This window comes from Thunnus thynnus, chromosome 21, assembly GCF_963924715.1.
Source record: "Thunnus thynnus chromosome 21, fThuThy2.1, whole genome shotgun sequence".
NCBI classification, from domain to species: domain Eukaryota; kingdom Metazoa; phylum Chordata; class Actinopteri; order Scombriformes; family Scombridae; genus Thunnus; species Thunnus thynnus.
The window spans coordinates 16,531,623-16,556,844 of NC_089537.1; the positions used below are offsets into that span (position 1 = coordinate 16,531,623).

The window sequence follows — 25,222 nt, forward strand, 5'->3', positions numbered from 1 at the left end:
TCTTTCACGCCCCAGTGAACCTGTCCAGTTAGCATTCGGAAAAACCTTCTAAATACTTTATTGAAGACTTCTTAGCCCATTAAAGTACCACTGTACCTCCCCAATGTTAATTTTCTTGTAAAAAAGCAAGCTGGGATTTTCTATCAGAGCAGCGGATGGAAAGACGGTCCCGTTTTGCTTCAGTTGAGAAGACGCACACGCTCATCGAAACGCTAATAAATGGCATCATTGTTCCTGTAGATGTGTGTGAGCTGAGATGTGCGCGCACGCATGCACACACGCACACACACACACACACACTTTTGGCCCTATTAGCCACAACTTAAAACATTTAAGATCCGAGGAGACACTTGAAGGAAATGCTAATATATGAACTGACATTTTTGTCTGAAAAGTTTATGAGAATCATTTTAGTGAAACTATTCAGCTTCCATGTATTTGTAACCACTGATGGTAAACCTCAACCAAGAGACAACAAGAAAATAAGCAACAGTGGCAGTAACACTACTTCCTACAAACGCTATCCAGTCAACTATCCCAACCAGCTCTACACAGTTATTTCTCTTTTGATTTGGGAGCAGATCAATCATACTGATGCATTTAAATTTTTTGAGATACTGATATGGAAAAAGATGCAACTTTGAGTGACAGCACTTGAAAAAAACTTTTTTCTTCTAAACAACCAAAGAAGAAGAACAAAACCAGTAGTGAAGCACTGATGTGCAGCCCTCATAGTTCATATTCAGTAAAAAAGTCTTTCAAGGAATGAATATGATCCAGTGATTTGTCTGAGTTGTCAAATGTGTCACTTAACACAGTTATTTTCATAAAGCACTATCTGACAAATACAAAGATATTTATATTTCTTATCTTTTTCCACATGCAGTATCAGATTCAAGTTTGGACACACTTTCTCATTGAAGGGAATGGGAAGGTATGACCAAACTTTTGACTGTATGTACAAATAGAAAATGGACCACATTATTCATTTTTTAAAAATCCATACATACACTATCTGACAGACCATAATCTGAATCACTGCCCATTACACAACTAACTCATTTAGCCCGGCCAATGTAAGCATTTTTTTTTTTTTTTTTAAAGAAACCTAATTTCCTGAAAATGACATTCATAAACTGAACATAATTGCAACTGACCCTTCCAGATCTTTTAATTTCACACCATAATGATGATACAAAGAACATTAATAAGTAGAAATTCTGGAATTTCCTTTGATCATTTAAATTGTAAATGCCTTTTAAAATATGTGTTCCACGAGTTTCTACTGCTACAGCGAAGAAAAAAACAAGACGCATAAACTTAAAAGCACGAGCCAACTACATAAAGATCCCTCGCATGATTTAAATGCTTTCGTAGATGGTAATGTGGTCTTCAGCAGATCATGAAACATCACCACCACTGAGACAACTGTGTGAGATTTATGCGCCCAATGTGAGAAGGCATGCAGCGATGCGCTGAGCACTTGGCATGACGCCTGTGTAAACATGTGTTCCTGTGTTTACACGCAAACATGGATGTGTGTAATTAGTGGCTTAACCCAATCAGTGTGTGTATAATTACAGTCATTAGTGTCAAAGCCAAGCTGCCATGCTCTCTAAACCAGGCAATAAACTACATGGTTCCTCTCTTCCTCCAATCTCGCTCTCATCTTTCTTATTTACTGCTCTCATATTGCTGTAAATTTTATGCAAGACTTGACTCTCCCCTTACACGGTCTCTTTCTTATCTCCTCTTTCTGTTTCTCTGTCTCTTCAGTTCTCTGTGTTTGTACAAATCCTCTGCTGTGATCACTGGGTGCTCTTAATTGGAAGCACATCGTTAGTGGTGCGACTGATGATGCCTGATGCTTTATGAGCACTTCCCCCAGATGGCTTGTGTCACACAGTCACTGAGTCAGTGGTGCCGGCAGCGAAAATCATCAATCTCTGCTTCCACCACTGCTTGAATTTCAATTTGCACTGGTATTTTAGCATTTTGAGATATTATTTGAGATACTTTGAGGTGAAACGAGAAATATTTTGATAGCAAATCATTTAATTAGTTTGAGACTGCAGTATAATTGCCATTTGGATTTCGGAGCAATCCTTGTATATTGCTTTACAGCACAAACATTGCTCCGTGATACAAAACAGGATCCATTTTTTCATTGTAAGGGCTGTTTGTCTGAGTTAATCCTTCTTCTTGCTCTTCATATTAAACACTTCTGGAGGGAAGACAAGGAGTGAAAACACACCATGCTACACATAGCACCTTAGAGAAGGATTTTACAGGCACATTGAGCAACATGAACATGATCTGAGAGGTTTTGATGGGGTTGTTGATCACCAGGTAGTGCCTTCATTGTGCATTTATTGCCATGTATTTTTAGATATTAAAGCTACAAAGTATTGTTCTCAAGCAAAATATCACATTATTTTGTTCTGTGATATACAAGCCAATCCCGACAAATGCTCTTGTATTTTTTATAACAAATGCATCACAACTGTCCTCTTAGTATTACTATCAAAGGAAGCTTGTGGTGAGAGTCTTTACCTAACCGCTGTTTCCAAGATCACCTCATTCTTTTATCAATCTAAATTTCTCCTCAGCTTTCTGTGGGTTTTATTAGTACAAAATGCCATCCGCAATGTGAAGCCATGAAGCTCCAGCTGCTATGGAACAGTAGGCCATGTAATCATAATAAATTTCTTTAATAAAGGCATATCTAATGACAAAACCTTCACACCGTGTTGATTGCTGTCAGTGATAGTGACACTGTGAAGATATCCCCTTTGCCACCAGTAATGAGATTTACACACTGAATGTATATGGCTGCCATGCAAATATCATGACATATCTGTTGCCTTATAGATGTATGATTTTCATACATATGGCATTTTGGGTGTGTGTGTGTGTGTGTGTGTGTGTGTGTGTGTGTGTGTGTTGGGGGGGTGGGGGGGTACAATAATGAAATGAAATAAATTAAGAATCCTCCTAATAAAGAAAAAGAAGAAGAGAGAATGGATGAGGAGACACTATGGAAGAGGCTTTCATTCACTGTTTTTATCTCATTCCATGTTATTATATTCGGCTCAATCAAAACCCCTCTTATGCATACATCTATATGAACTGCCTCTCTCACTCCGTCCCTCTCTCTCGCTCATTCGCATATGAGGGAAAGACAAAGAAAAGCGATTCATCTTTCTGTCGCGGCCCCTTAATGATATCATTAAAATGACTGACAGCTTTGAATAGCATTGGAAAATCTACCCCAGTCAAAACAAATCTGATCCGTTTTGGAAACAGAGCCTGGTGGTTCGTTAGGGGAGGGGCGCAACACGAGTGTGCGTATGCGTGTAAAACGGGGGTGAGGTGTGGAGGTGGGGGGGGTGGGGGGGGTTGTTAATGAGGGAGACCTTAGGGGGTCACATTGGGGGTATGGGAAGTACTGCTTCAGGCAGGTGCCCCCACAAACACCCTCTCTCTCTCTCTCTCTCACGCACACACACACACACACACACCCTCCTTTCTCACCTCCATCCTACACCCAATCCCATCTGTGCCACATTCATTTTCATTGCCTTAATGAACATAATAAATATATCTCCTCTCTATTGATGAATGCTATTTGACAGCCATGGGGGTGGCAAGCAGGAGAGGATGGGCCCTTGATTGGAGTGTAATCATTGTTAAAGGCACAGCATGAATAACGCATTCAGATTGAAGAAGAGACATAACACGCACACACGCGCACACACAAACAGGCACACACAGGTGGCTAGGCCCAGGGGGTGTTTCATTCACAACTTGGCACTCCTGCTGTTATTATCATCATCAGCTTTGTTTGGGCTAGATTGTGTGTGAAAGAGCGAAACATGGTGGGTAACGCTTTTGTTGGATGTGAATGCTAAACTCTGATCAGCTGGTGGATGCACACAAATGTATGTACTTATATGTACAGTCACACACGCTCACACACACACACACACACACACATACACACACAGATGACTCACATTCTCTCGGCTTGCCATGTGCCCTGGTCTCGGATCTGGGCCTGCAAACAATTATAAAATGAAAAACAAACCTGTTTGTGATCGACTCTCTTTTTGTCTCTCCCTATTTGTACTTCATTGCTTTTCCCCTCTGCACTTGTTCACCTTGAAGCGTCCCATCTCTCTCTCCTTCTCATCCGCCACTTCTTTCAGTCTCTTTACCTCCACTTTAAGTGTGTCATTAGCCTCCTGAAGATGTCTGACAAAGCGAGGGAGATGCAGAGACAGAGTTAAACAGGGAAATATACATAGTGAGGCAGACACACAGGGAAAGACAAGACACTATTATCATCAAGAGACTCTTGTTAACATGGCAGACAAAATATTCCGCCACACAACGGCAATGGTGCTTATGTCTCTCAGTGTTGAGAAGAGCCTTTAACTAGCAATTCAGGCATTATCAGCAGTTCAGACACACAAACACATGTACACATATCATGGTCCATTATAATGAAATGCTATATTTCTGGTGTTATTTATCACCTACCTTTGTGGCTATTTGTTTTACTTATTTATTATGCCACCAATTTTCAGACTCCAGAACTACTAAAAATAAGTTGTTATTTACATGTTTAGTGTACTATTAAATTGCAGATCTGAAGCATGAAGTTGTTTTACAATATCGGAGCAGACACAGAAATATCACATTCTGCATATTCAGGGAAGGTGCTGTGCACAAGAGGAGGAAATGTTCAATGAGATATAACTGCGTGTAACCTTTGTGTTCCAGGTGTATAAAGTCTGTTACTATTGCCACAGGTTACCATAGCAAAAACACATACACACATATACACACACACTAAAATCAGCTTTTTCTCAATTGGGGGACACAGCTTTTGTCTCCAATTGGACAAGCCATTCCCAATTAACTGGTCTTTAGTCTGAAATGTATCCCCGAAAATAGCCTATGAAAGACCCCCCCCACACACACACACACGCACACACACACACACACACACACACACACAACGAAAGTTTCAAGAGAAAGGAAAAAGCAGACACACAGACAGTTGTGGTGCTGCTGGGCGGGCCTCGGGGAGGTATGGCACCACAGGGGGGTGGGATGACAGAAGACGGCTAGACCACTTTGATCTCTAGAAAGAGGAATATGGCACGCCCATGTCTGTGTGTATTGTGTGTGTGCCTGTGTGAGTCATGATGATGCACACATGCAGAAAAGACTGTCAGGTGCAAGTATGTTAAAGAGTCCACTTGAATCACACCAACACATGCACAGACACACATGCTGTACATAAACACACACACACACACACACACACACACAGTCATATTTCCATCATTTCAGAGGACATTACATTGACTTACATTCATTTCCTAGAGTCTTATCCTAACTCTAACCATAACCACTACTTGCCTAACCCTAACCCTTACCCTAACCTTAACATAACCATAAATTAATCTTAATTTTAAACCAAGTCTTGACCCTAAAATCAATGATTTATTTTAAGGGGACTTTCCTTTTATCCTCATAGGGGAGTCGAGTCCCCACAACATGACTGTTTAAACAGATTTATGTCCCCACAACATGAGGAACACCTGGTACACACACACATACACACATACACATACAAACTTCTGCTAAGAAAGGTGACCTATTGCAGGTGTAATGGTTAGCTGAGATGTTTTTTTTTTTTTTCCACATCTTTAGTCATCTGTAGTAAACAAATATACTGCACAGGGTTGAGACATACATGTACACACAGATGCCCAATTATACAAACAAAAATTAACCAATTAAGAGTGTATATAAAAAATCTCACTCTTTCTCTTCAGTGATGATGAGCAGCATCTTGTTTTGGGCCTTCATCTGGGCAGTGAGGCTCTCATTGGAAGCCCTGAAAGAGAGAAACTTCACTAGGTAACATTTTTAAGAAGATATACTGTATACTCCTGCCAGTTACTATACTGTATTTTGCAGCATTAATTAATGAACACTAAAATTCATTAACAGTAGTTGTTTTTGACGTCAAAATGCACAAAAAAAGATGAAAAAATGCATAATATTACCGATGCAAACATGAGCAATATTGCAACTTGCTTTTTATAACACATCACGTGGTGAGTATGTTCATACTTTTGTTCAGTGATCCAACGGTTGACATTAGCCATGACCAGCTGGCTCTCATGGCGAAGGTTTGCATTGTCTGACCACATCACCTCAAGTTCAGACCTGAGTGTGTCCACCTGCAACATAGAGCCAGCAATACGCCAAACAATGTAAAATGCCGTGCATAGCTTTTTCAGGTTTCCCCTCTATTTAATTATTTTCCTAAATTTAAAAACCATTTGTCTATTCTGAGTGTTTTTGTGGAGCACAGAATCTGCAAGACCAACTCTCACCCTATTCATATTTAATATGTACTCTTAAGGTTTGCAGTATAAAAATACATATATAGGAAAATATTAACATCTAACACTGGCTTTCTTCATTTAGAAGGGATTTAGGTCTTCCTCTCTCTCTCTCTCTCTACACATACACACACACAATATATATATATATAAATGTGGGGTGGAGGAAGCCAAAGGTGTGAAATAAAGGAAGGTAAAAAAGGGGGATAAGTGAGGCTCTAATAGATGGGAAGGAAATAAAGGGCAAAAATAAATGTCAAAAATAGAGCATAATAGCAATACAAGAGAAAAATTAGTTAAATGGGGAATAATGGGGGATGAAGCAGATGGCATTTGCAGATGCAGGTATAAATAGCAGGGTGAGGTATTAAGCAGGTGCAAAGGAGGAAAGATGGTGGATGGTGGGGGTGGGGGGTGAAGACTGAAGACAAGATTGCAGAGAGGAGAAGACTGGTGTGGGGTGAAAAACAGGGACGGGATGGCACTGGACAAACTGCTGACTTTTTCATTCTGCTTATCAGTCAGGACCTTTCCAGGCCTAAACTCTGGGGACCCTGACACATTACCCTTATCGACATGGAAACACCTTGATATACCATACCATCTACCCACAAAGACTTGGGCAAACATGAAAAAAAAAAAAAGTTTCCAATATGTGGGCCATGATTTAAGTATCCAAAAATGTCATATGATTAACCTGAAATGTCAGAAAATCAACCGCTTTGTGAGATGAATTCTGTGCATGTGTGTGTATGTCTGCATGTGTATTTTGAATACCATGTATACGAAATATTTCTCTGTTGATATGCATCTAGAAGAGTTAAATATAAGACAGAGATAAAGAGACAGCAGACTTTGCCGATGCAGAGCTGAATGAAAAAAACAGATGTAACCTGGAGTATTGTTGTTACTGCTGACATTTTTTTTTAGAGAAAAAGAGTGTATGACAAGACCCTTATCCTTCATTTTATCATCAAATGGCTTCAGTGAACAGGACAACACAGAGAATTATGAAATGTTTGTAGTATTTATAAAGTGTCTGTTGATCTGGTGATTGTTTGTGATTAAACAGAACATCCGAAATACGGTGTGTCAATATGTTAGCCGCAATGGGCTACAGGAGCGCTCCCTCTGCATCCCCCTATATGACAGCTTTTAGTTGCCTGAGGTAAAAAAAGAGGCCCGTAGCTAAATGCCAGGCTGGAGAGATGTAAGCTTTTAAGTTATTTACAACTTAACCTAAGATGAGTCAGTCTAAACTTGTACCACATCAGCCCTGGGCTACAGAGAGGACAGCCAGTTCAAAAGTCGAACGGTGCAAAAGTTGAACATCATTTGTGTCACATGATCTAGGAGTGGGACACAAGGGGTTTTGCCTATGTTTTTTGAAGCATAATGTACAGTGTAATACTAACATTGGCTGCAAATGTTTAAGGCGTGCACACTAAATGAGCAAATACTGCTAAATGAGTAAAATACTGTACCTGTTTTCTAATACCTGATATCAGATAAATGGACACATTGCAGAGAGAAATACAAAAGAAACAGAACTTCCAGTGCAAATCAGCATGCTGACATGCAGGAGTATAAGGCGCAGCGAGGAGGTGACTCTCAGTAAAGACAGATTTGGACAAAACAAAAACCGTGAGGTCCGACTTTGTCCAATATTTACAAAGTCTGTGAGATGTAGCATGTGACTCGGGGAAACTCTCAGTTGTCACAGTAAAGTGAAATAATGTGAGTGCATTTCAAATGGAGAATTACTCTTCATCAACACAAATGAATAGGCAGCCTTAGATGTGAAAGGAAGTTGTGAGGATGAAAGTGGCACATAATCAATAATTCAAATTGCATAACATGATGAAGAATTACGCTTTTAATTACATTTGGATTAAAGAAGCACTGCGTTTCAACAAATAAAGCAATGAAGAAAAAGTGTGGGAAGAATGAAATTAGATCAAGCAAATCATTGAATTTTGAGGAATAAACTGAGTCAGGGCATCAATCGTAATTACATTTATCAATGGTGAAATAAATATTGTGAATCCCCTGTTGTTTGGGATTTCATTCCTGTTTTGTCTCATGCATCGACACACCGTCACGTGAAGCAACTTCTGCTGTGAACTTATTGGCCAAAACCAAACAATAATACACCATTATTAATTATATACACAAAACCATAAAACTGTACAATTCAAAAGCTCAAACACACCCATACTCACAATACATCTGCACACACACACACACACACAGACACACACACACTGGCAGGATCTGTGGCGTGTTGTAATGACAGTAATTACCTGTGGTCTCACATTAACATCTCCCTCCTGACTGTCTGACTGGCTCTGCTGGTGGAGGGATGTAAATCGCAGCGCAAGTCTGATGTTGTGATTAGGACTAAATTACACACCATCACTCTGTTTCCACCAGAGTCTAGGGAGGTAGTGAAAGGGTGTGTGAAAAAGAGGGGGGAGAGTGTGTGTGTGTGAGAGAGAGAGACAGAGAGGGAGGGACATTTAGAGAAAAAGGGAAAAGGACAAGGAGGTGCGATTCGAAGCAGGGGGAGGAGTAAAGTAGCAAACCTGCTTAACATTTAGATTGGTTTTGTTGCACAAATATTTTAGCAGATGATGGGGGCTAAAAGGGGCAACAAAATGCATTTGGGACACACTTACAACCAAGTTTAGTGATACCACTGGTCCTTTCTGTTATATGCTAGAAAATACGAGTTGACTATGCGGTGCTGGTGAAGGATTTGGAATCTTTACAGCTGCTGGAACAGTATTTATCATTTTGATAGTTTATTCTATCAAAGAAGGCAGAGTTGTCTAGTCCACACTCCACATTTTTCATTGACAAAAGATGGAAGATGGACTTTGTGGACTCACACAATCTTTCTGAACTTATACATCTGAATGAACTTTTCATGACAATCCTCAAAGCCTACCTGCAGACAGAAAAAAAATGATTGTGGGGACTTTAGCAGTTAATGGATTTTCCATCTTTTCTGTTCTCCATGGAGCTGTGGACTAGTATCACATTGCACATTAGCTGCACAGGACAGAAGTGCATTTTCACTAAAACAGACCAACCTGCTCAAGGTCACGGGATAAACATAATTCAAAGTAAACTTCACTGGGTAAAGAGAGGAAGATGAAAATGAGGACAAAATCAGAAACAGATTGCCTGGTTGTTGCCACCATCATCATCAAACTGCCAGAGCTGAATATGAGCCATTACTCTGTTCCACTCAGCTCATCAGAGCACATCCTCTCATCAAATTAATGAACACATTTATTGTTAAACACGTTTTTATAAAACATTCATTCATTCTGTCTAATTAAAAGACCCAACAGGCCTGACATCACTTAAATATGCATACTTATCACTCACAGGGTCTGAATTAAAGATCTACAAGCGTGTGTGTGTATGTGTGTGTGTGTGTGTGTGTGTGTACTGTATGTGTGCATGTACGATGGCACTAGAGAATGAGGTTTCCTAAGCAGGTCTTCTCACTCTAGACTTAATGGTGATAATCATGGCGTGACCCAACATTAAGACCGTGAGTGTGTGTGTTTATGTGTGTCCCACTCTCCCTAATGGTGACGATGATGACATGTTCTCCATTAGACTAGTCAGTGGGCCACAGCAGATCTAGCATATTAATGATGCTGATGATGGCTTCTTTAATTACCTTCGTCTGCTGCTGCATGGCCCGACTCCTTTTCCCTGAGTCCTTTCATCACACACTCTCCTACGCATGCTGCCGAGTTGTTTATCAGCGGCTGCCATTATTGAAGTCCCCTATCTTGCATCTAGCCTGCATGAGCACAACTACATTAACTACAGCCTTGGAACAAGATTCTCCACCACTTCCCAGGTACATGAAGTTCCCTCATCTAATAGGTATCATTTTAATACTGTATATACAGAAGACTTCAAAACCATTTTGTAACAACCCATCAGAAATTTGTTCATAGCCCAGAGTATGAAAAACCATCAGGCACCAAAAGCTGGCGTTGAATACTTGATAAGATTTGTACTTTTTTACTTTCTTTGACACTATACTTACTGTATACTGTATATTAATTGAGCGACGTTTTTGTATTGCTGCTTGTTTTCAGAGAACATTTTAAGTTGCATAGTTATAATAAAATTGTTATATAACTATTAATTTAATTTTTTAAAAAAGCTTTGTAAATGGAAAAAAAGTAAAAAATAAATAAATTTGGTTTTGGTATTGTATCAAACCGTAGGTATCGTATTAGCAAATTCAATACAAATCCCAGTCTTAGAAGTGATTGGATTTCATTGTGTTAGTCCATTAGCTCTTCATTCTTTTTTACTTAAATCTTGTGGTTAAAGAAGTGCACCAGAATTGGCAAAACATGCAACCGGTGTAGTGCTGCTTCTAAGACTGCTACAATTGTTATAAACCTCTCTCCCACAGTAAAACCCCATAAATATGTCCTGGATGTGAAGGATTCCCATTTGGCAGACTAACTGATGTTTAGGTGACTGGTTTGCAACAGAGCACAGCAGATAGCAGCTACACAAAAGAACATTTTACAATTTTAGATTTCCATTGTTGCTGTATTGTTTAGTGATCAGCTTATACAGCAGGAGTTTGGGAAATGCTGTCAACGCTGTGTTCATTGCTTTCTCTACTTGATTTCTTTTTTTTTTTTTAGCACTTCAGTAAAATGTAAAGGAAAAACATCATGTGGTGGTGGCATTTAACATATTTAACTATAATTATTTCTTTTCCCAGTCATGTATGTTAATTTATAGGACACAGTTTCTGTAAAGATGTGTTGAAGCTCTCACCTCACTTAAATATTATGTCTTATCTATTCCTGTACAGAACAGTAAAGCAGACCACATATCAGCAATGTTGGGTCAACACTGAGCATCGCTCTATTCACTTGTGGTATTATGTTCCATGTTCTCTTGAATAGAAGCATTCATTAGAGATGTGAGCCACACAAGGAAAAATGGATGTTGCTGTGAAAAAAAGCTAAAATGAAAAAAATGAACCCACGCTTTTAGAATTTTTCGAAGCTATTAATCATATCACTTTTAGGTTTTAGATAGATAGATAGATAGATAGATAGATAGATAGATAGATAGATAGATAGATAGATAGATAGATAGATATAGCAGCAGGTATTGCAGGGGAACAGTAAATACACAGTAAATATACATATCAGCACTAGAGGAGAGACAATAATAAAGATAAAATAGCTCATTACAAGAATATAAGAAAAAAAGTATGCACTATAAATATAATAAAATATAAAATATAATCATAGGGTAACATATTATATACATTAGACAAGTGTGCTTAGTTGTTGAAATTTTAAAAATGAGGTAGTGTAGGAGTATAAAGATGTGCAAATTCATCACATGCAAAGTTATTGAAGGAGTAAAAAGAAACTATCCAGCTGAGAGTTCTGAGAGTTCTCTGTTAGACAGAGGTGAAGTGTTGTAGAGGTGTTGGAGAAAGTTATTGCTTTGGGCAGGAAAGATTATTCTCTTTCAAAAGGAAGAATTTTCAATCGGGAGATATTACACAATTCTTTTGGAATTGGTTAAGATGATTTTTAGTAGAGTAAAACCTGCAGCCAAAGTGAGATGATTAAAGGTTAACCTTGAATAATTATAATACGATGATAGCATTCTCACTTACTTTTATAAATTAGACACTCCTCAAAGAATGTCAGGTGTGACTCGTTTCCTCAAGTGTTGTAAACTTTCACCGCAGTCACACAGTCACAATCAACACACAGTATAAATGTATAAATGTGAAGAGTTAGAACTTTGCCTGATATGAGTTTCTTATCTATTCATCAGCATCTTTCCAAAACTAACAAGGTAAACAGAAATTTATGAGCATTTGGAGAACAAAAGCTTTTGGTAATTCATCCCTTTATCCGTAAAACAAAACTAAGCATGACCTGAGAATGAGAGAGAAACTGCTTTTAACTATCTGTGTGGTGAGTTTCATTCTTTTTTTCCCCCTCTTCCTCTTCCATCTTTTGCTACTTTAATTTTAAACACAGACAAATACAAAGCCCCTCCCATGAGCCTTTGCACGCTGGATTCTTTCAAAGTCTTGTCCTGACTTCCTGAAGTAGATCTGACTAATTGATTGAAGCGCACCTCTTGCTCTGACATATGTTTCCACACACTAAAAATATACATAGTGACAGAAAACACTTGCATCTACATCCACACACAGAAAACAAAGAAGTGTGTCCTTTGGTTAAGGAAAATTGTGCGTGACAGCTAAGAGGGAGACAGAAAGTTATATAGAAAGCAGCACGACAGGAGAAAGACAGAGATCAGTTTGCCTGCTCGACTGTCCATCCCATCTCTCAAATGAATTACAGGACTGTAGCTTAATGAGCTGTGTGGGACGGTGATGGGACACACATGTATGCACATACACGTGCACACACATTGAACAAATACCATTCCACGGTTAAACAGTCAGACAATTGGACCACTTCTCTTTATTCATCAACTAAACAAATGAGCTTCATTTGTCTGCTCTCATTTCTCCATCATCAAACCTGTGTGTGTGTGTGTGTGTGTAAGTGTAAAAACGGTGATCTAGTGTGGGTCATTCTAAGCTAATTAGGCCAGGCTTGGGGCTTCTATCAGGTATAATGAGTGAGATCAATGAACAGATAAGACCGTTCCAGAGACCAACTTTCCCTCGCATCACCGAAATGAAAACACATCACGCTCATGTTTGCGGAGGGCACCCACACAGCCGTGTTTCTGTGTGTGCACACGCAACTAAAAACAAACGCAGAAACTAACTGAACAAGTAAAGATGTAAATACGTGTATCCTACCCAAAAATAATTACATTAGGCAGCTTAACCACTGTCTATCACAGCTGGAGTGGTCAAGAAAATTGAGGAAACATTTATACTTTGCCCACCTCCATGTCTAACTACTATACAGAATAAAACAGTCTATTGGAGTTTTTTGTTATTCAGGGCTCAAGGATACCAGGCTTGTCTCTCTAATCGCTAGGCTGGCACCCTACTGACACAGAGTGATTAAAAGCTACTGTCTAATTGTATTTCTATAGGATGACATCAATAGTTGTAAAGTTTTTGGGGAACTAAGAAGAGTTTATGAGTATGAAAACATGCTCATAAACTTTTGCTTTCTGAAAACTTCTCTGCAAATACTCATTAAAGCTGTTTGAAATCTTTTACTCCATGCTAAAAGAAGTTGAGGTAAACACATTAATGACTATGATTGTGTGTGCGTGTGTGTGTGTGTGTGTGTGTGTGTGTGGCAGACAGAGAGAGAGAGAGAGTGAGGGAGAGAGAAGATCTGATCGGTTATGGTGTGTGTTTGAAGCAGTAGTCACAAAAACATGCCTCATGTTTACGATGACTTGTATTTGAACTGGACTCATGCAGAGGGACAGGACTGAGTGATGTGTGTGTCTGCGTGTGTGCTGAACGGGACACACGCAGGCACAAAATTGACTGGCATGACTAACATGCGCATCCTTTTCTTCGTATTAAAAGATAGAGAAGAAGAAGAGACTAAACAGACCCAAAAAAAACACAAACATAACTATACGTGTCACACATGTACCTCAAACACACACACACACACACACACTCATACACGCTGTGCATACAAAGATGTACACATACAGAAAGACAGAGCTATCTGAGGTTCAGCTACTGTGCACCGAGGCAATTTGTAATATAGATTTCCTCTATAGGCCACTGTAGTGTACCATTTACCATTTCAAACCCTTTGATTTTTTTCACCAGCGGATAATTCATCTTCTGCTGGTCAATAACAGAGATTGGGACCTAATGAAGGAGTCATAGTCAGAGCGGCCATCACACTGGTTTTTAAACACTGTTTGGAGTCAAATTCATTGAAAAGTTCATCTGTTGTTGAGATGATGGAAGACCGCAAGAATTCAAAGGGGAGATGCAAAGGATTGTGTACGAGTGCAGGAGCCAGCCAGCGAATACACAGATACACAGACACACGCAGAGAAGTACATGCACAGATTTCGAAACAACAAAGAAATACAGACTAAAAGAAACCCAAAAGTACAAGATGTATGAGACTGATTGATTTAAGATAATAATGTTATGATTATACCAGCTTTAAAAGGACCAACTAACAAAATGACAGTGGTGAGTTGCTAAATTAATGTAGGTTGTCAATCCATTAACCTAATGGGAGGTTGGACTGTCGGCTTTACCATCATCAGTGATTAGATGCTGCTGCTGTTGTTAAAGCATCCGTTTGTGGTATAACTGCCTTAAAGGAGTAGTCTGACTTTTTTTGGAAATACGCTTATTAACTTTCTTGCCGAGAGTTATGTGAAGATTTATACTACTCTAATATTTGTCTGTTAAATATGAAGCTATAGCCAGAAGCCAGTTAGCTTAGCTTAGCATAAAGAGTGGAAACGGAAGACGTGATCTGGAGATTGCCTGCAAATAGTGAAAACAGGCTATTTTTAAGGCAAGTCTGGGCAATTTTTCAATATTATAGTTTGATTGTATTGTGATGATACAATCGTATCATGTTATCTTTTTAAAAAATCTGTAACCCAAATTAATTACTGAAAGCAAGACGTAATTAAAAACTAAATTAGTTCTTAATGTTATTGTGTTACATGCCTGAAGACTTTTGCCTGATGTAATTCATAACAGTGGAACACAGTTCAATGAAAATAACATCAAGTTGATTATTTTAATATTAGATTTTGCCATATTGCAATATATATCAATATCAGAAAAACATTGTCATTAATATTGTGACATTGATTGCAATCAAATCAACAATTCAGCCCAAGGAAACGGTTGCTTCCATTAAAAGCAACAGTTCTATGCTTTATGCTTGATAATTCATACACTATAGCCATTACCACGTTCTCTCCATGCAAGACTTTGACTTGACAGACCCCTGACTGACTCTGACATGTCGTGCAATATGTTTGATCAGAAAATGTACAGCAAAAGAAAAGAGGGCCAGTCGCACAGCGAAGGCAAAGATTAAAGGTTTTTCAACAGTCGAGAAAAAGATGGAGAATTCCTTTTGCTTGGCCACTGACTGACCAATCAACTGACCCAAGTCAGTGTCTTACTGGCCCTGGGCAATGACTATTGTCAAACCCTGGTGCACTAATGCTGAGAGAAAAAAGAAGAACCACGCTACATAGGCTGCATTATTCACGAGGACAGAATGAGGAAAAAGAGTAAGGTGAGAGAGAGAGAGAGATAGGAAGACTGGGAAACACATATAAAAGAAATACTGAGAAAGAGAGGAAGAGGAAAAAAGGAGAGCAGGGAAATAGAGACAGAAAGACAGAAACAGAGGCAAGCAGGAGGACAGAAAATTAGAAAGTTTAAGGCAAGGCAAAGCAAAGCAATGCAAAATCAAGATCCAAGAGAACAGCACAGTGCACAGAATCTTAAGACAGAATTCAAAGTTTGTCGAATCTAAATGAACATCACTTCCCGTCCTGGCTTTACCCTTAATTATCCATTCTGCCTTTGTACAGCGGCGGCTCAGCTCTGACAACCGCTCTCCCCTGAGATTTCCCCCCCACTCCCAGCCAGAACATTAGGGAATATCAGGGAATATTACACCCAGGAATTAACGCTCCAAATCACCTTGCCAGGTTTAGGTCCCGCATACACCCCTCCCTCTCTTGGACAAGATAATCCGGGCTCTAGCACCGGATATATGCCACTAATCATCAAAAAGGTAGAGGAGGTGCAGGGAGAGAGAAGAGGAAGGAAGGAGAGGTGTGGTAGACCTTGAGGGAGAGGAGAGGAGAGGAGAGGAGAGGAGAGGAGAGGAGAGGAGAGGAGAGGAGAGGAGAGGAGAGGAGAGGATCAGCAAGGGTTTAGTTCACCAACATCACTTTAACGTATATGTATGAGTATTTATGTTCATATATGCAGTACAGACCTGGTTCACACAGCAAAGGCACATATTTAAACCAACTTGAGAATAAAATGAGTATGGTCAGCTACGAAAATCAATAGGCTGACAATTACATTTAAATGTTATGAGGAGGCGAAACTGATACAGTTTTCTGTGAGTATAACAATATCCCTGACAGTATCTGAATGGTTCAGATGGCAAACACCCCACCCGTGCTGCGCTCCAAGCCGGTTTAAACAAACACTCTGAAGTATTTGCCGAGGCTATGTCACTCAGGCCCGGTGTGTATTTATTTACCTGGTCCTGTGCATCCTGTTTCTCTCTCTCAGCCTTGAGTTTCTGATCGACAGCCTGCTGGAGGTTCTTCCTGAGCTCTGCCATCTCCGTCTCCAGCCTCACAACCATTGACCTGCACACAAACAAACCAATGGCATTATTATCACTATAAATAAAGTTAACATCTATTGAAAATCAGTAATTCGATTTCAGTCATCCTGATATTTAGATGCATTTTTTAAAATCAGTCTATTTTATATTCATTATTACCTTAAAGATTTAAAATATTTAATTCCAGTATTCCAGTATCAAGTTTTTAGCAAATCCAGATCGGTTAACATCGGGCTCAGAAAGTGTGAGTATGTGTGTGGGTGTGTGTGTGTGTGTGTGTGGAAGTACTGTATGTGTGAGTGTGTGTGGCAGCCGAGCTAAGGGAATGTGAAGGGGATCAATACGAAGGGGTCTATTCCTGCCACGCAACTGTGCGTCTGTGTGTATGTGAGTCAGTTAGTGTCTGCGAGTGTGCGTGTACATGTGTGTGAGGGAGTTTGTGTGTGCCGGCTGCCCTGGCTACAGCGGGATCAATACGACAAATGATTACCATTTCCACAAACCTCCCTCCACAGCCTCGCTTCGGCCGCTCAGTGAGCCTCAACACCCCCACCAACCCCCATCACACACACACACACACGCACACACACACACACACACACATTCACAGACCAAAACAAACAACCCCCACTCTTGACCCAAACCCTTAAAAGCAAATATAAAAATGAGAAATTACAAGTTTATGAATAGAAAAATATTTGGGCCTTGTACAGACAAAAGTTTTGGAACAGTGAGCTGAAGTTATTATATTATAGATTTTACAGTTAAAACTAATAACTACTCAGAAAAAGACCACAAAGTCAGTATTTGAACATTAGTTTTTATAGGCATTTCTGTTAAATTGACGAATACAAAAAAAAATCCCAGAAAATAAATGCACAGTCCAATATTTATCCCTCTGAGTCTATATATAATTTATTTATTTTTTAGTTACCTGTTCAGTTTATTAAATGTAAAAACAGACCTACTGTAGTACAAGATATTGGATCCTACATTTTTTTAGTACTGCAACTACTGATTATGTTCATTACTGATTAATCTGCCGATTATATCCTCAATTGTTTGATCTAAAAAGTGTCAAAAATAGTAAAAAATAAATATCCATCAAAATTTCCCAGAGCACAAAGTCACACCTTCAAAATGCTTGTTTTGTATGGTATTTTGTAAGGTATTCAAATGTACTATCAGAGAAAATGAAGAAAACTACCAAATATTCATATTTTTACTTTTAAAAATGATGCTCAAATTTTATTTTTTAGTATTTTTGGGGCATCTTTTGCCTGTATTAGATAGTGAACAGTAGAAGCTTGAAAGGAAATGAGCAGTGTGAAAGATGACATGCAACAAAGATCTCCAGCTGGACTTGGAATGGGGGACGTTGCAATTTTATTGTTCAGCATCTTAAACGCTGAGGCCACTAGTACACCCACCTCCATGATGCTACATCTTTTGTTTTAATCAAAAACTCAAGATATTCACCAAAAAAAAAAAAAACATGAGAAAAAGTATTACAAGTTGTGTAGGCAGTTTAAAAAGAAAGAACAAATCCATTAATTCTAAATATTTTATCCCAAAAAAATTACAGCTTACTTATTTTGTGTGTCTCAACACATCAACTAAATGTTTCAGCAGTGAACTTGTAGATACTAATCGAATAACTTGTTGGTAGTAAAAGCTGAAGCAGAAGCAGAACAGCCAAAACAAAAAAGAAAGAAAATGCCTGATAGATTGGTCCATGGAGAGAACACATGATAGGATGAACAGAGTAGGAGAGAGAAAGGAAAGAAAGAGAGGAGGCATCCTGTGGAGAAAGGAGGGGATTTCCCACAGCACAGATGGAAGCCATTAGTATGGTGTTGTTGCTTAAAAACCTTTCATGTCTTTGCAGTTATTAGATAATACTGGGTTAACAGTAAACAGCATGATTCTGCAAATGGATATAATATGCAGACACAGCGATTGTTTTACCATTCAGTACCTAAAATTGGTTTAAATGTAATAAAATGTAATAATTCAGAATGTAACCTATAAAGTCTCCATGCCGAGTTTTAAATTGTCGGTTGACGATGAAAATGTTCCATGGCTCAACTTAACCGAGAAACTCCCTGAGACGGAGACCATTGCAGTGAGGTCATGTCGAAGCCAAAGCCACAACCACAACTATGCATGCACAAACAGACACACAAACACACACTCTTACTGGGTGATACATGCTTGCTGATGTCATCACCGCAGCTCTGGTGACACACAGGGGTCAACCAGGGGTCTCACCTCTGAACTCTGAACTCCACGACCTAACATCTGCTTACCTACCGTGTCCCATCGATACACATTCGGATATTTCTGTTCAGTAATAAACTACATAGAAATTACTGGTCATTATTGACATCATCTGATATTCAAATCTTCCAAAAATGATCATTTAATGTTTGACAGAGTAAAAAGTTAAGCATTTTGCTTTGTACACCCTCTTGAACAATGTAAGTATTTCAAGCTTAAGGCTGCTCTGTTCAACACATGTTCAGTTAAACAGCCTACTGTACACTGCACGTAAAAAATCTAAATGTTTTTGATTACTGAGCTTACACAGGGGACGATGGGAAATGGGATAAGAGAGGAAGCCTCTTTCCCTCTCTCCCTTCTTACCTTATTTTCTCCTCTGCTAGCTTTCCCTCATTCAGGCACCCCGCCATCCGCCTCGCCTCCTCTGCACAGGCTGCCAACTCCTCCACTGAGCAGGAGAGAGAGAGGAGAGACAGAAAAAGAAAAGTGTGAGATAAAGAGCAACAGTTCACTTCAGACACTCTTGGTTAAGATTCATTAGAGAGTAGGCCTAATTCAAATGGCCAGAAGGCAAGAAAGAAAAGAAAATTTCCAGTTGAGATATTAATAAAATAGTGTCAGCTCTTGTGTCCGAGTTGATTTTGTTTTTTAACTGTATTTAAAGGAAATCTATCTAAAACATTTACATAATACCTCACATCATCCATCAGACTGAAGTTAATAGAATAATTTACACAACATGTATACACAGAGGTGATTATTGATTCTCGTCAAGTTCAGCATGAGTGGGAAAATATGAACTGTGAGTCACCTTCAAAGCGAAATCAAGAACTCCACAGAGGAGGCACTGAATGCCTTTCAGGGGCAGAGAAAGAGGGAGTGAACGTATTGCACTGCTTACACTTAGACGGGGCAACAGTCCTTTTGTTGAGAGAGAAAAAAAAAAAGAAGCGCTCCCCAACTTTGTCAATAGATGGCACTCTTTACCTTGAGCAGGCCATTCGAGCTCATATTCCTGACTGCAGCCCTTCAATCACATTCACTTTTCAGCCTTCTCCTCCGTCTACATGCAATAAAACCCCATTGTCCTACACTTACTAGTTTAGCACATTGAGCGGGTGCATAATAAACCACTAGTCAGGTTCCTTGGTTAGGTTTGCTTTGCAGACCCTTTTCAGTTTGAATTTAAAATTTAGGATTTGCTTCCTTCCCCCCTTTTTTTGTTATGTATGCTGTTTTGTGAGTCAATGTTTCTTCATAGCTCTTAAAACCTTTTCACTAAATTCAGTATTCATTGAATATAACATAAACTGTCAGCCATCGGTGGCCAAGGCTAGTGAATATTGAGAAGGTGTGTGCACTGAATATGTAGAGGTGTGGGCGCTCCTGAGTGTGTGTGTATGTGTGTGTGTGTGTGTGTGTGTGTGGCTCTGTTGAATATTTACAGGACGGACCTTGACTTTGTGAGCGTGCATGTGTATTTGAGTGTGTGAAATAGAAGTAGAGAAATGTTTAGGGCATTGCTGTAATGCTTTTAGGGCCACGCACCACGTTGTTATAGTAGTGGTGGGACAGATTGAATGGTGGGGAAGCTAAAACCAATACCAGAAAGGAAGAAATACAGAAAAGAAAATCTACATTTAATAAAACTATGATTAATTTATGGTTTTGCAGCATCCAAACTGTTTAAACTGAAGCCCTAGGAAAATTGAAGCTGTAACTGAAATTGCTAAATATTTAACGATGCACAAACACTTTTATTTGTGTGTGAATGTGTGTGTGTGTGTGTGTGTGTGTGTGTGTGTGTGTATGTATGCATCCTACATTGGCTATTTTACTGAACCTCAAGGTGAAAGTTTGCTATGAATCTCAATAATCAATAAAGCAGAGATGTGAAAACTTGAGGTGGGGATCAAATTCACATTCAAGGCATTAGTTTGAGGTGACCTCAGTGACACCTCCCACCACTGAGAGAGCAATTAGCTGCACAGACTGACCGATTACGCAAACACTTCTATTTGCGCCCAAACACACATAGTCAGAGGAACAGACACGCACAACTGAAACACACACACACAAAAAAATTAAGTGGAAAAGCAGACGGCTTGCTCTAAAACTTAAAATTTCTGGAGGTATAAAAAAAAAATGATAGACACACAAAAGCAGAGAGCAAACAGCAGCACTTACACATGCACACACCAGATGTTTACTTTAGAAAAATAGATAAGATGGGGGGTATGTTTAGCTTAGAAGGGATTGATGACCAAATACTGCAACAATTTTCCACATTAAATGAGGATCCGCAGAAGATTCTGGATTTCTCAACACTTCATAGCAGCTTAAGGTAGAACGGTAGTCCATATTCTAAGGTCTGGGGTCTTTTACAACCTGTTTTTAGTGGCTTCATGAGTTAAGTTATGACATTAGTCCACAATCTAAGATCTTGGGTCCCTTACTCTCTCACTTTCTTGACCCTTTTATACTGGCTTCACAACTTAAGGTATGACATTAGTCCATAATCTAACTTTCTGTCAATCTCTCCCTCTCAACGCCTTCATATGAGCTTCAAAGCCCATCATACAGCATCAGCCTGTAATCACAGATCTGCAGTCAGATTACCCTGCTCTCACAGCTAACCTTTAACATGAGAAGGATGAAAACCCGGCTAACCCAGAATCAGAAGTTGGGGCTAGGCTGGGCCCTGCCTGGCCCTCATAAAAGCTTCATAAGGCTTCATAGGGGCTTCCTTTGGCTTTGTTGCGGGATTCGTAGCGGGCTAAGGTGCTCCCAAGAGACGTCCCAAAGCCTCCCAAGACTCTTTCTCTCTCTTTCTGAAGTTTCATGGGCTTGCAACACTGCTTTTGGGTATAAGCCAAAAGGTGTAGGCACACAGCCGCACAACGTTATGCACACAAATACACCACAAGAAAAAAAAAATATGCACACAACAGTGAACACTCACAAAGACTAACACACACACACACACACACACATAGAATCTAAAACTCACACACGCATACACCCCAACACACTCCCCTCTGCTCTCTCCTCTCCGCTTTATTTACAATCCTCTGGCAGCGGTACAAGGGCCCGGGGCTATAACACACGGCACCTAATGCTCAAACTGCCAGGTAATCTCATGTCTGACATCCCCCTTTGATAGAAACTGATCAATAGACTCTTGTAAAGGAGTCATTTTCTCTGATGTTTCTACCAACCACTTCTCTCTATCTCTATCTCTCTCCCCTTCTCTCTCTCCTTTCCCCCTTCTCTTTTATTAGCCATACATTTATAATTCATATTTCAGCGGGGCTGAGTTTGCTCTGAGACAAAGGGGGGCTTCTTTGTGTAATAAAGAACAATGGTGTAGAAATGATGGGGAGAAATGCCAGTGTTTGCTGCTGGTTCCGGTGAACAACAGTTTTGGGGATCGATAGAGTGTGAAATGGGATTATAGCTAGTAATAGAGGTGAATTGGAGGAGAGAGGCCTGTGCACGTGTGCGTCCAGGGATCCAGATTGGATAGAAGTACACACACACACACACACACATATACATGCGCGCACACACATGCACACGATAATGATTTCATCATCTTTAGGCAGATGCACATCAGCAGCACAGAGGGGTGGTAATATCACATTTCTGTTTTAGTGGAAGTGTGGAAATATGGATATTGTGTTTTTGTTTATGCGGTTATTTCATTTGTTGTCACACAGTATCACATTTATTTCACATTACAGCCAACCTTACAACACGTCTTATTTAAGATGTAAGATGACACTATCAGCCATATCATTTGAATATTTTAAACATGATGTCACAGGTAGGTGCTAAGGACACTTTTTTTTCTAAAACAATTAACCAGCCATTTAGAATCTACCACGTACATTTTTATATAATACAGATTATGAACACAGTTTATTTATCTACACCTCTCTATTTATTTTCTGTACAGTTGCTCTTAAGTTTAAAAAATCATGTCACAAATGATCCATTCTCTTTTGAATTCAGCATGTCTGTTGCAATGTATATCAAGTATTTATTTCTAATTACCCACATGCTGTATACTGCACTGTATACGCTACATTGTCTACAGTATATGCAGTGGTATACTTTTAGCATCATATATACAGCAGCTTATTAAGTGTTGCATGATTTACTTTCTAGACTCTACTGTATTTTGTAAGAAACAGGATATCTACTGAACTGAGAATCATGCAAAAAATGTCTGCTGTCAAATAGTGATGATAAATTTGACACATACAGTCATGCGCAATGTTTAAGGACTTTTTTTTTTACTTCTTTTTAATCACCCCCTTCTTTCCCGTCTCCTCATCCTCTCTTGACACAGTTTGATTGAATCCAGCTGCCTTCAGATGCTTCAATCTCATCCTTGTGACACTTCCCTGGTTCCCTACTCATCCTCCTATCCTCTGTTTCTTTCCTTCTCTGACAATTTTTCTCTATCTGGCCAAAGCAACCTTTTAATATAATATCCATCACATCCCAACGACAGTTATGTAAAAACACCCAGTTAACTGAAGGGTTCAGGTAACATGTTGCCAGTTTTCTTGTTACCTGACAAGTCGCCTTACAAGTAGGAATGCTGTGACAGAGATCACGAAGATGCCAATTTCTTAATCAGCAGTAAAAATAATAAGGGAATGGTACCATGATTTTTTAAGCTGATATTTGCTGTTACCATGCTAATATTTCATTGCTACTCTATTTACCAGATGAATAATTCTGTAATTTTACAGGATGCCAAAAGCGAGATAGATGAATGACTGGATACCCACTTTATATGACATTATAACAAGTTAACAAAGTGCATAAATAAATACAATTATGCAGTAGTGTCTTAAATGGTTTTGATACTGTAGCTATATACTTTGGTGATAAGTGTCTACTCCTCCGCATGTTTTCTTTTTCTAATCATTTTATACCTCTTTGTGTCTGTCCATACTGTTCTAACAGGCTGAATTCTAACCTGTTCATTTTCAAAATCTACTACTTCAATACTACAACTGGAGCAGATCTGCTGTTATCAAGCAACAAAAAGAATCATCACCACTCAAGGCGATGTTTTCATAATACAGAAAAACCTCGACAAGGGCTTCATGTTAATAAAAAGGCCTTTTGTTCATGACAGTAATTTCTCAAGCTGACTCCTCACCCAGTCTATTCAGGCCACTGCTATATCCAGGTAAACAATGCCCCCTTTGTTATAATAATGCATCTTTATTCTTCTTAAGTCATTACAATAGGCTCTACATTGCTGGATTGTATTTGCTGAAGGTAAAAGCTGAATAATATGTGGTTTTGTGTGGAGCATAGAGTTGGGGGAATGCGTTTTGATCACAGACAAAGGCCAAGCTACACAGCGTTGTCCTTCTGTCTCTATCTTGTTAATGAGCAGTGTTCACCGAGCGAGCCAGCCACTGTCTGCCACAGAGAGAGACCTCAGATTCATCTCTCTGCGGACAATAGGTGATTGTGTGTGTGTGTGTGTGTGTGTGTGTGTGTGTGTGTATTTGTACCTCGGAGAGCAAGTGTGTATGTGCTAATTAAAGCAGTGGGAGTTGGGAGAAATGGCTGTGTGTGTGTGTATGTGAGGTGTTTGCCTGGCGTGACCGTAGATGTGTACGTTAATTCTTAATGAGACATTTCTGTGCCCAGAGAGACCCAGCCATCACCATTCCTGCACTGACACACTACTACAAAGGCCACCACCGTGCACACGCGCACACACATAAACCAGATCATTACCATACAGCTAAAGCAGTGTGCCATTAAATCAAACCTCTATCTACTGTGTGTGTGTGTGTGTATGTGTGTGTGTGTGTGTCTGAGTTAACATTGCGTGCAGACAGCTAGCAACTGAATCACCACATTGCTGTACCACTGCTGGCTAATTTAAGCTAACTGATTGAGCTAACAGCATTGTGGTTGGTTCTGCAACAAAAGACATGGCACACTCCTGTAGCTCCTTTTGCATGCGATGGGATTTTGATGGACAACATTGACCAAAAGTTCAACAGCAACCAAACAAGAAAATCAGAGCAAACAGTGAATTAAACTGACATAAAATCTCAGTTTTCATACATTTATTAACTATTTGCTTGGGCACCACTTGTTTTCACTGGTGTGAAATCCTCACTGGTCACC

The 25,222-nt window shown here is 39.4% G+C and overlaps 1 protein-coding gene across 3 annotated transcripts in view; it reads right to left on the reverse strand.

Annotated features, from left to right (window-relative positions):
- Nucleotides 1-25,222, reverse strand: part of LOC137173222 (restin homolog) — a 97,225-nt gene that overhangs the window by 5,325 nt on the left and 66,678 nt on the right. For all 3 annotated transcript variants that reach the window (XM_067577952.1, XM_067577953.1, XM_067577951.1), the window contains 6 exons: nucleotides 19,415-19,499; nucleotides 16,679-16,790; nucleotides 6,151-6,260; nucleotides 5,837-5,911; nucleotides 4,161-4,254; nucleotides 4,017-4,057 (listed from right to left, as the gene is read on the reverse strand). In XM_067577952.1, the coding sequence (XP_067434053.1) occupies nucleotides 4,017-4,057; nucleotides 4,161-4,254; nucleotides 5,837-5,911; nucleotides 6,151-6,260; nucleotides 16,679-16,790; nucleotides 19,415-19,499 (517 nt within the window). The remainder of the gene's footprint in view (nucleotides 1-4,016; nucleotides 4,058-4,160; nucleotides 4,255-5,836; nucleotides 5,912-6,150; nucleotides 6,261-16,678; nucleotides 16,791-19,414; nucleotides 19,500-25,222) is intronic.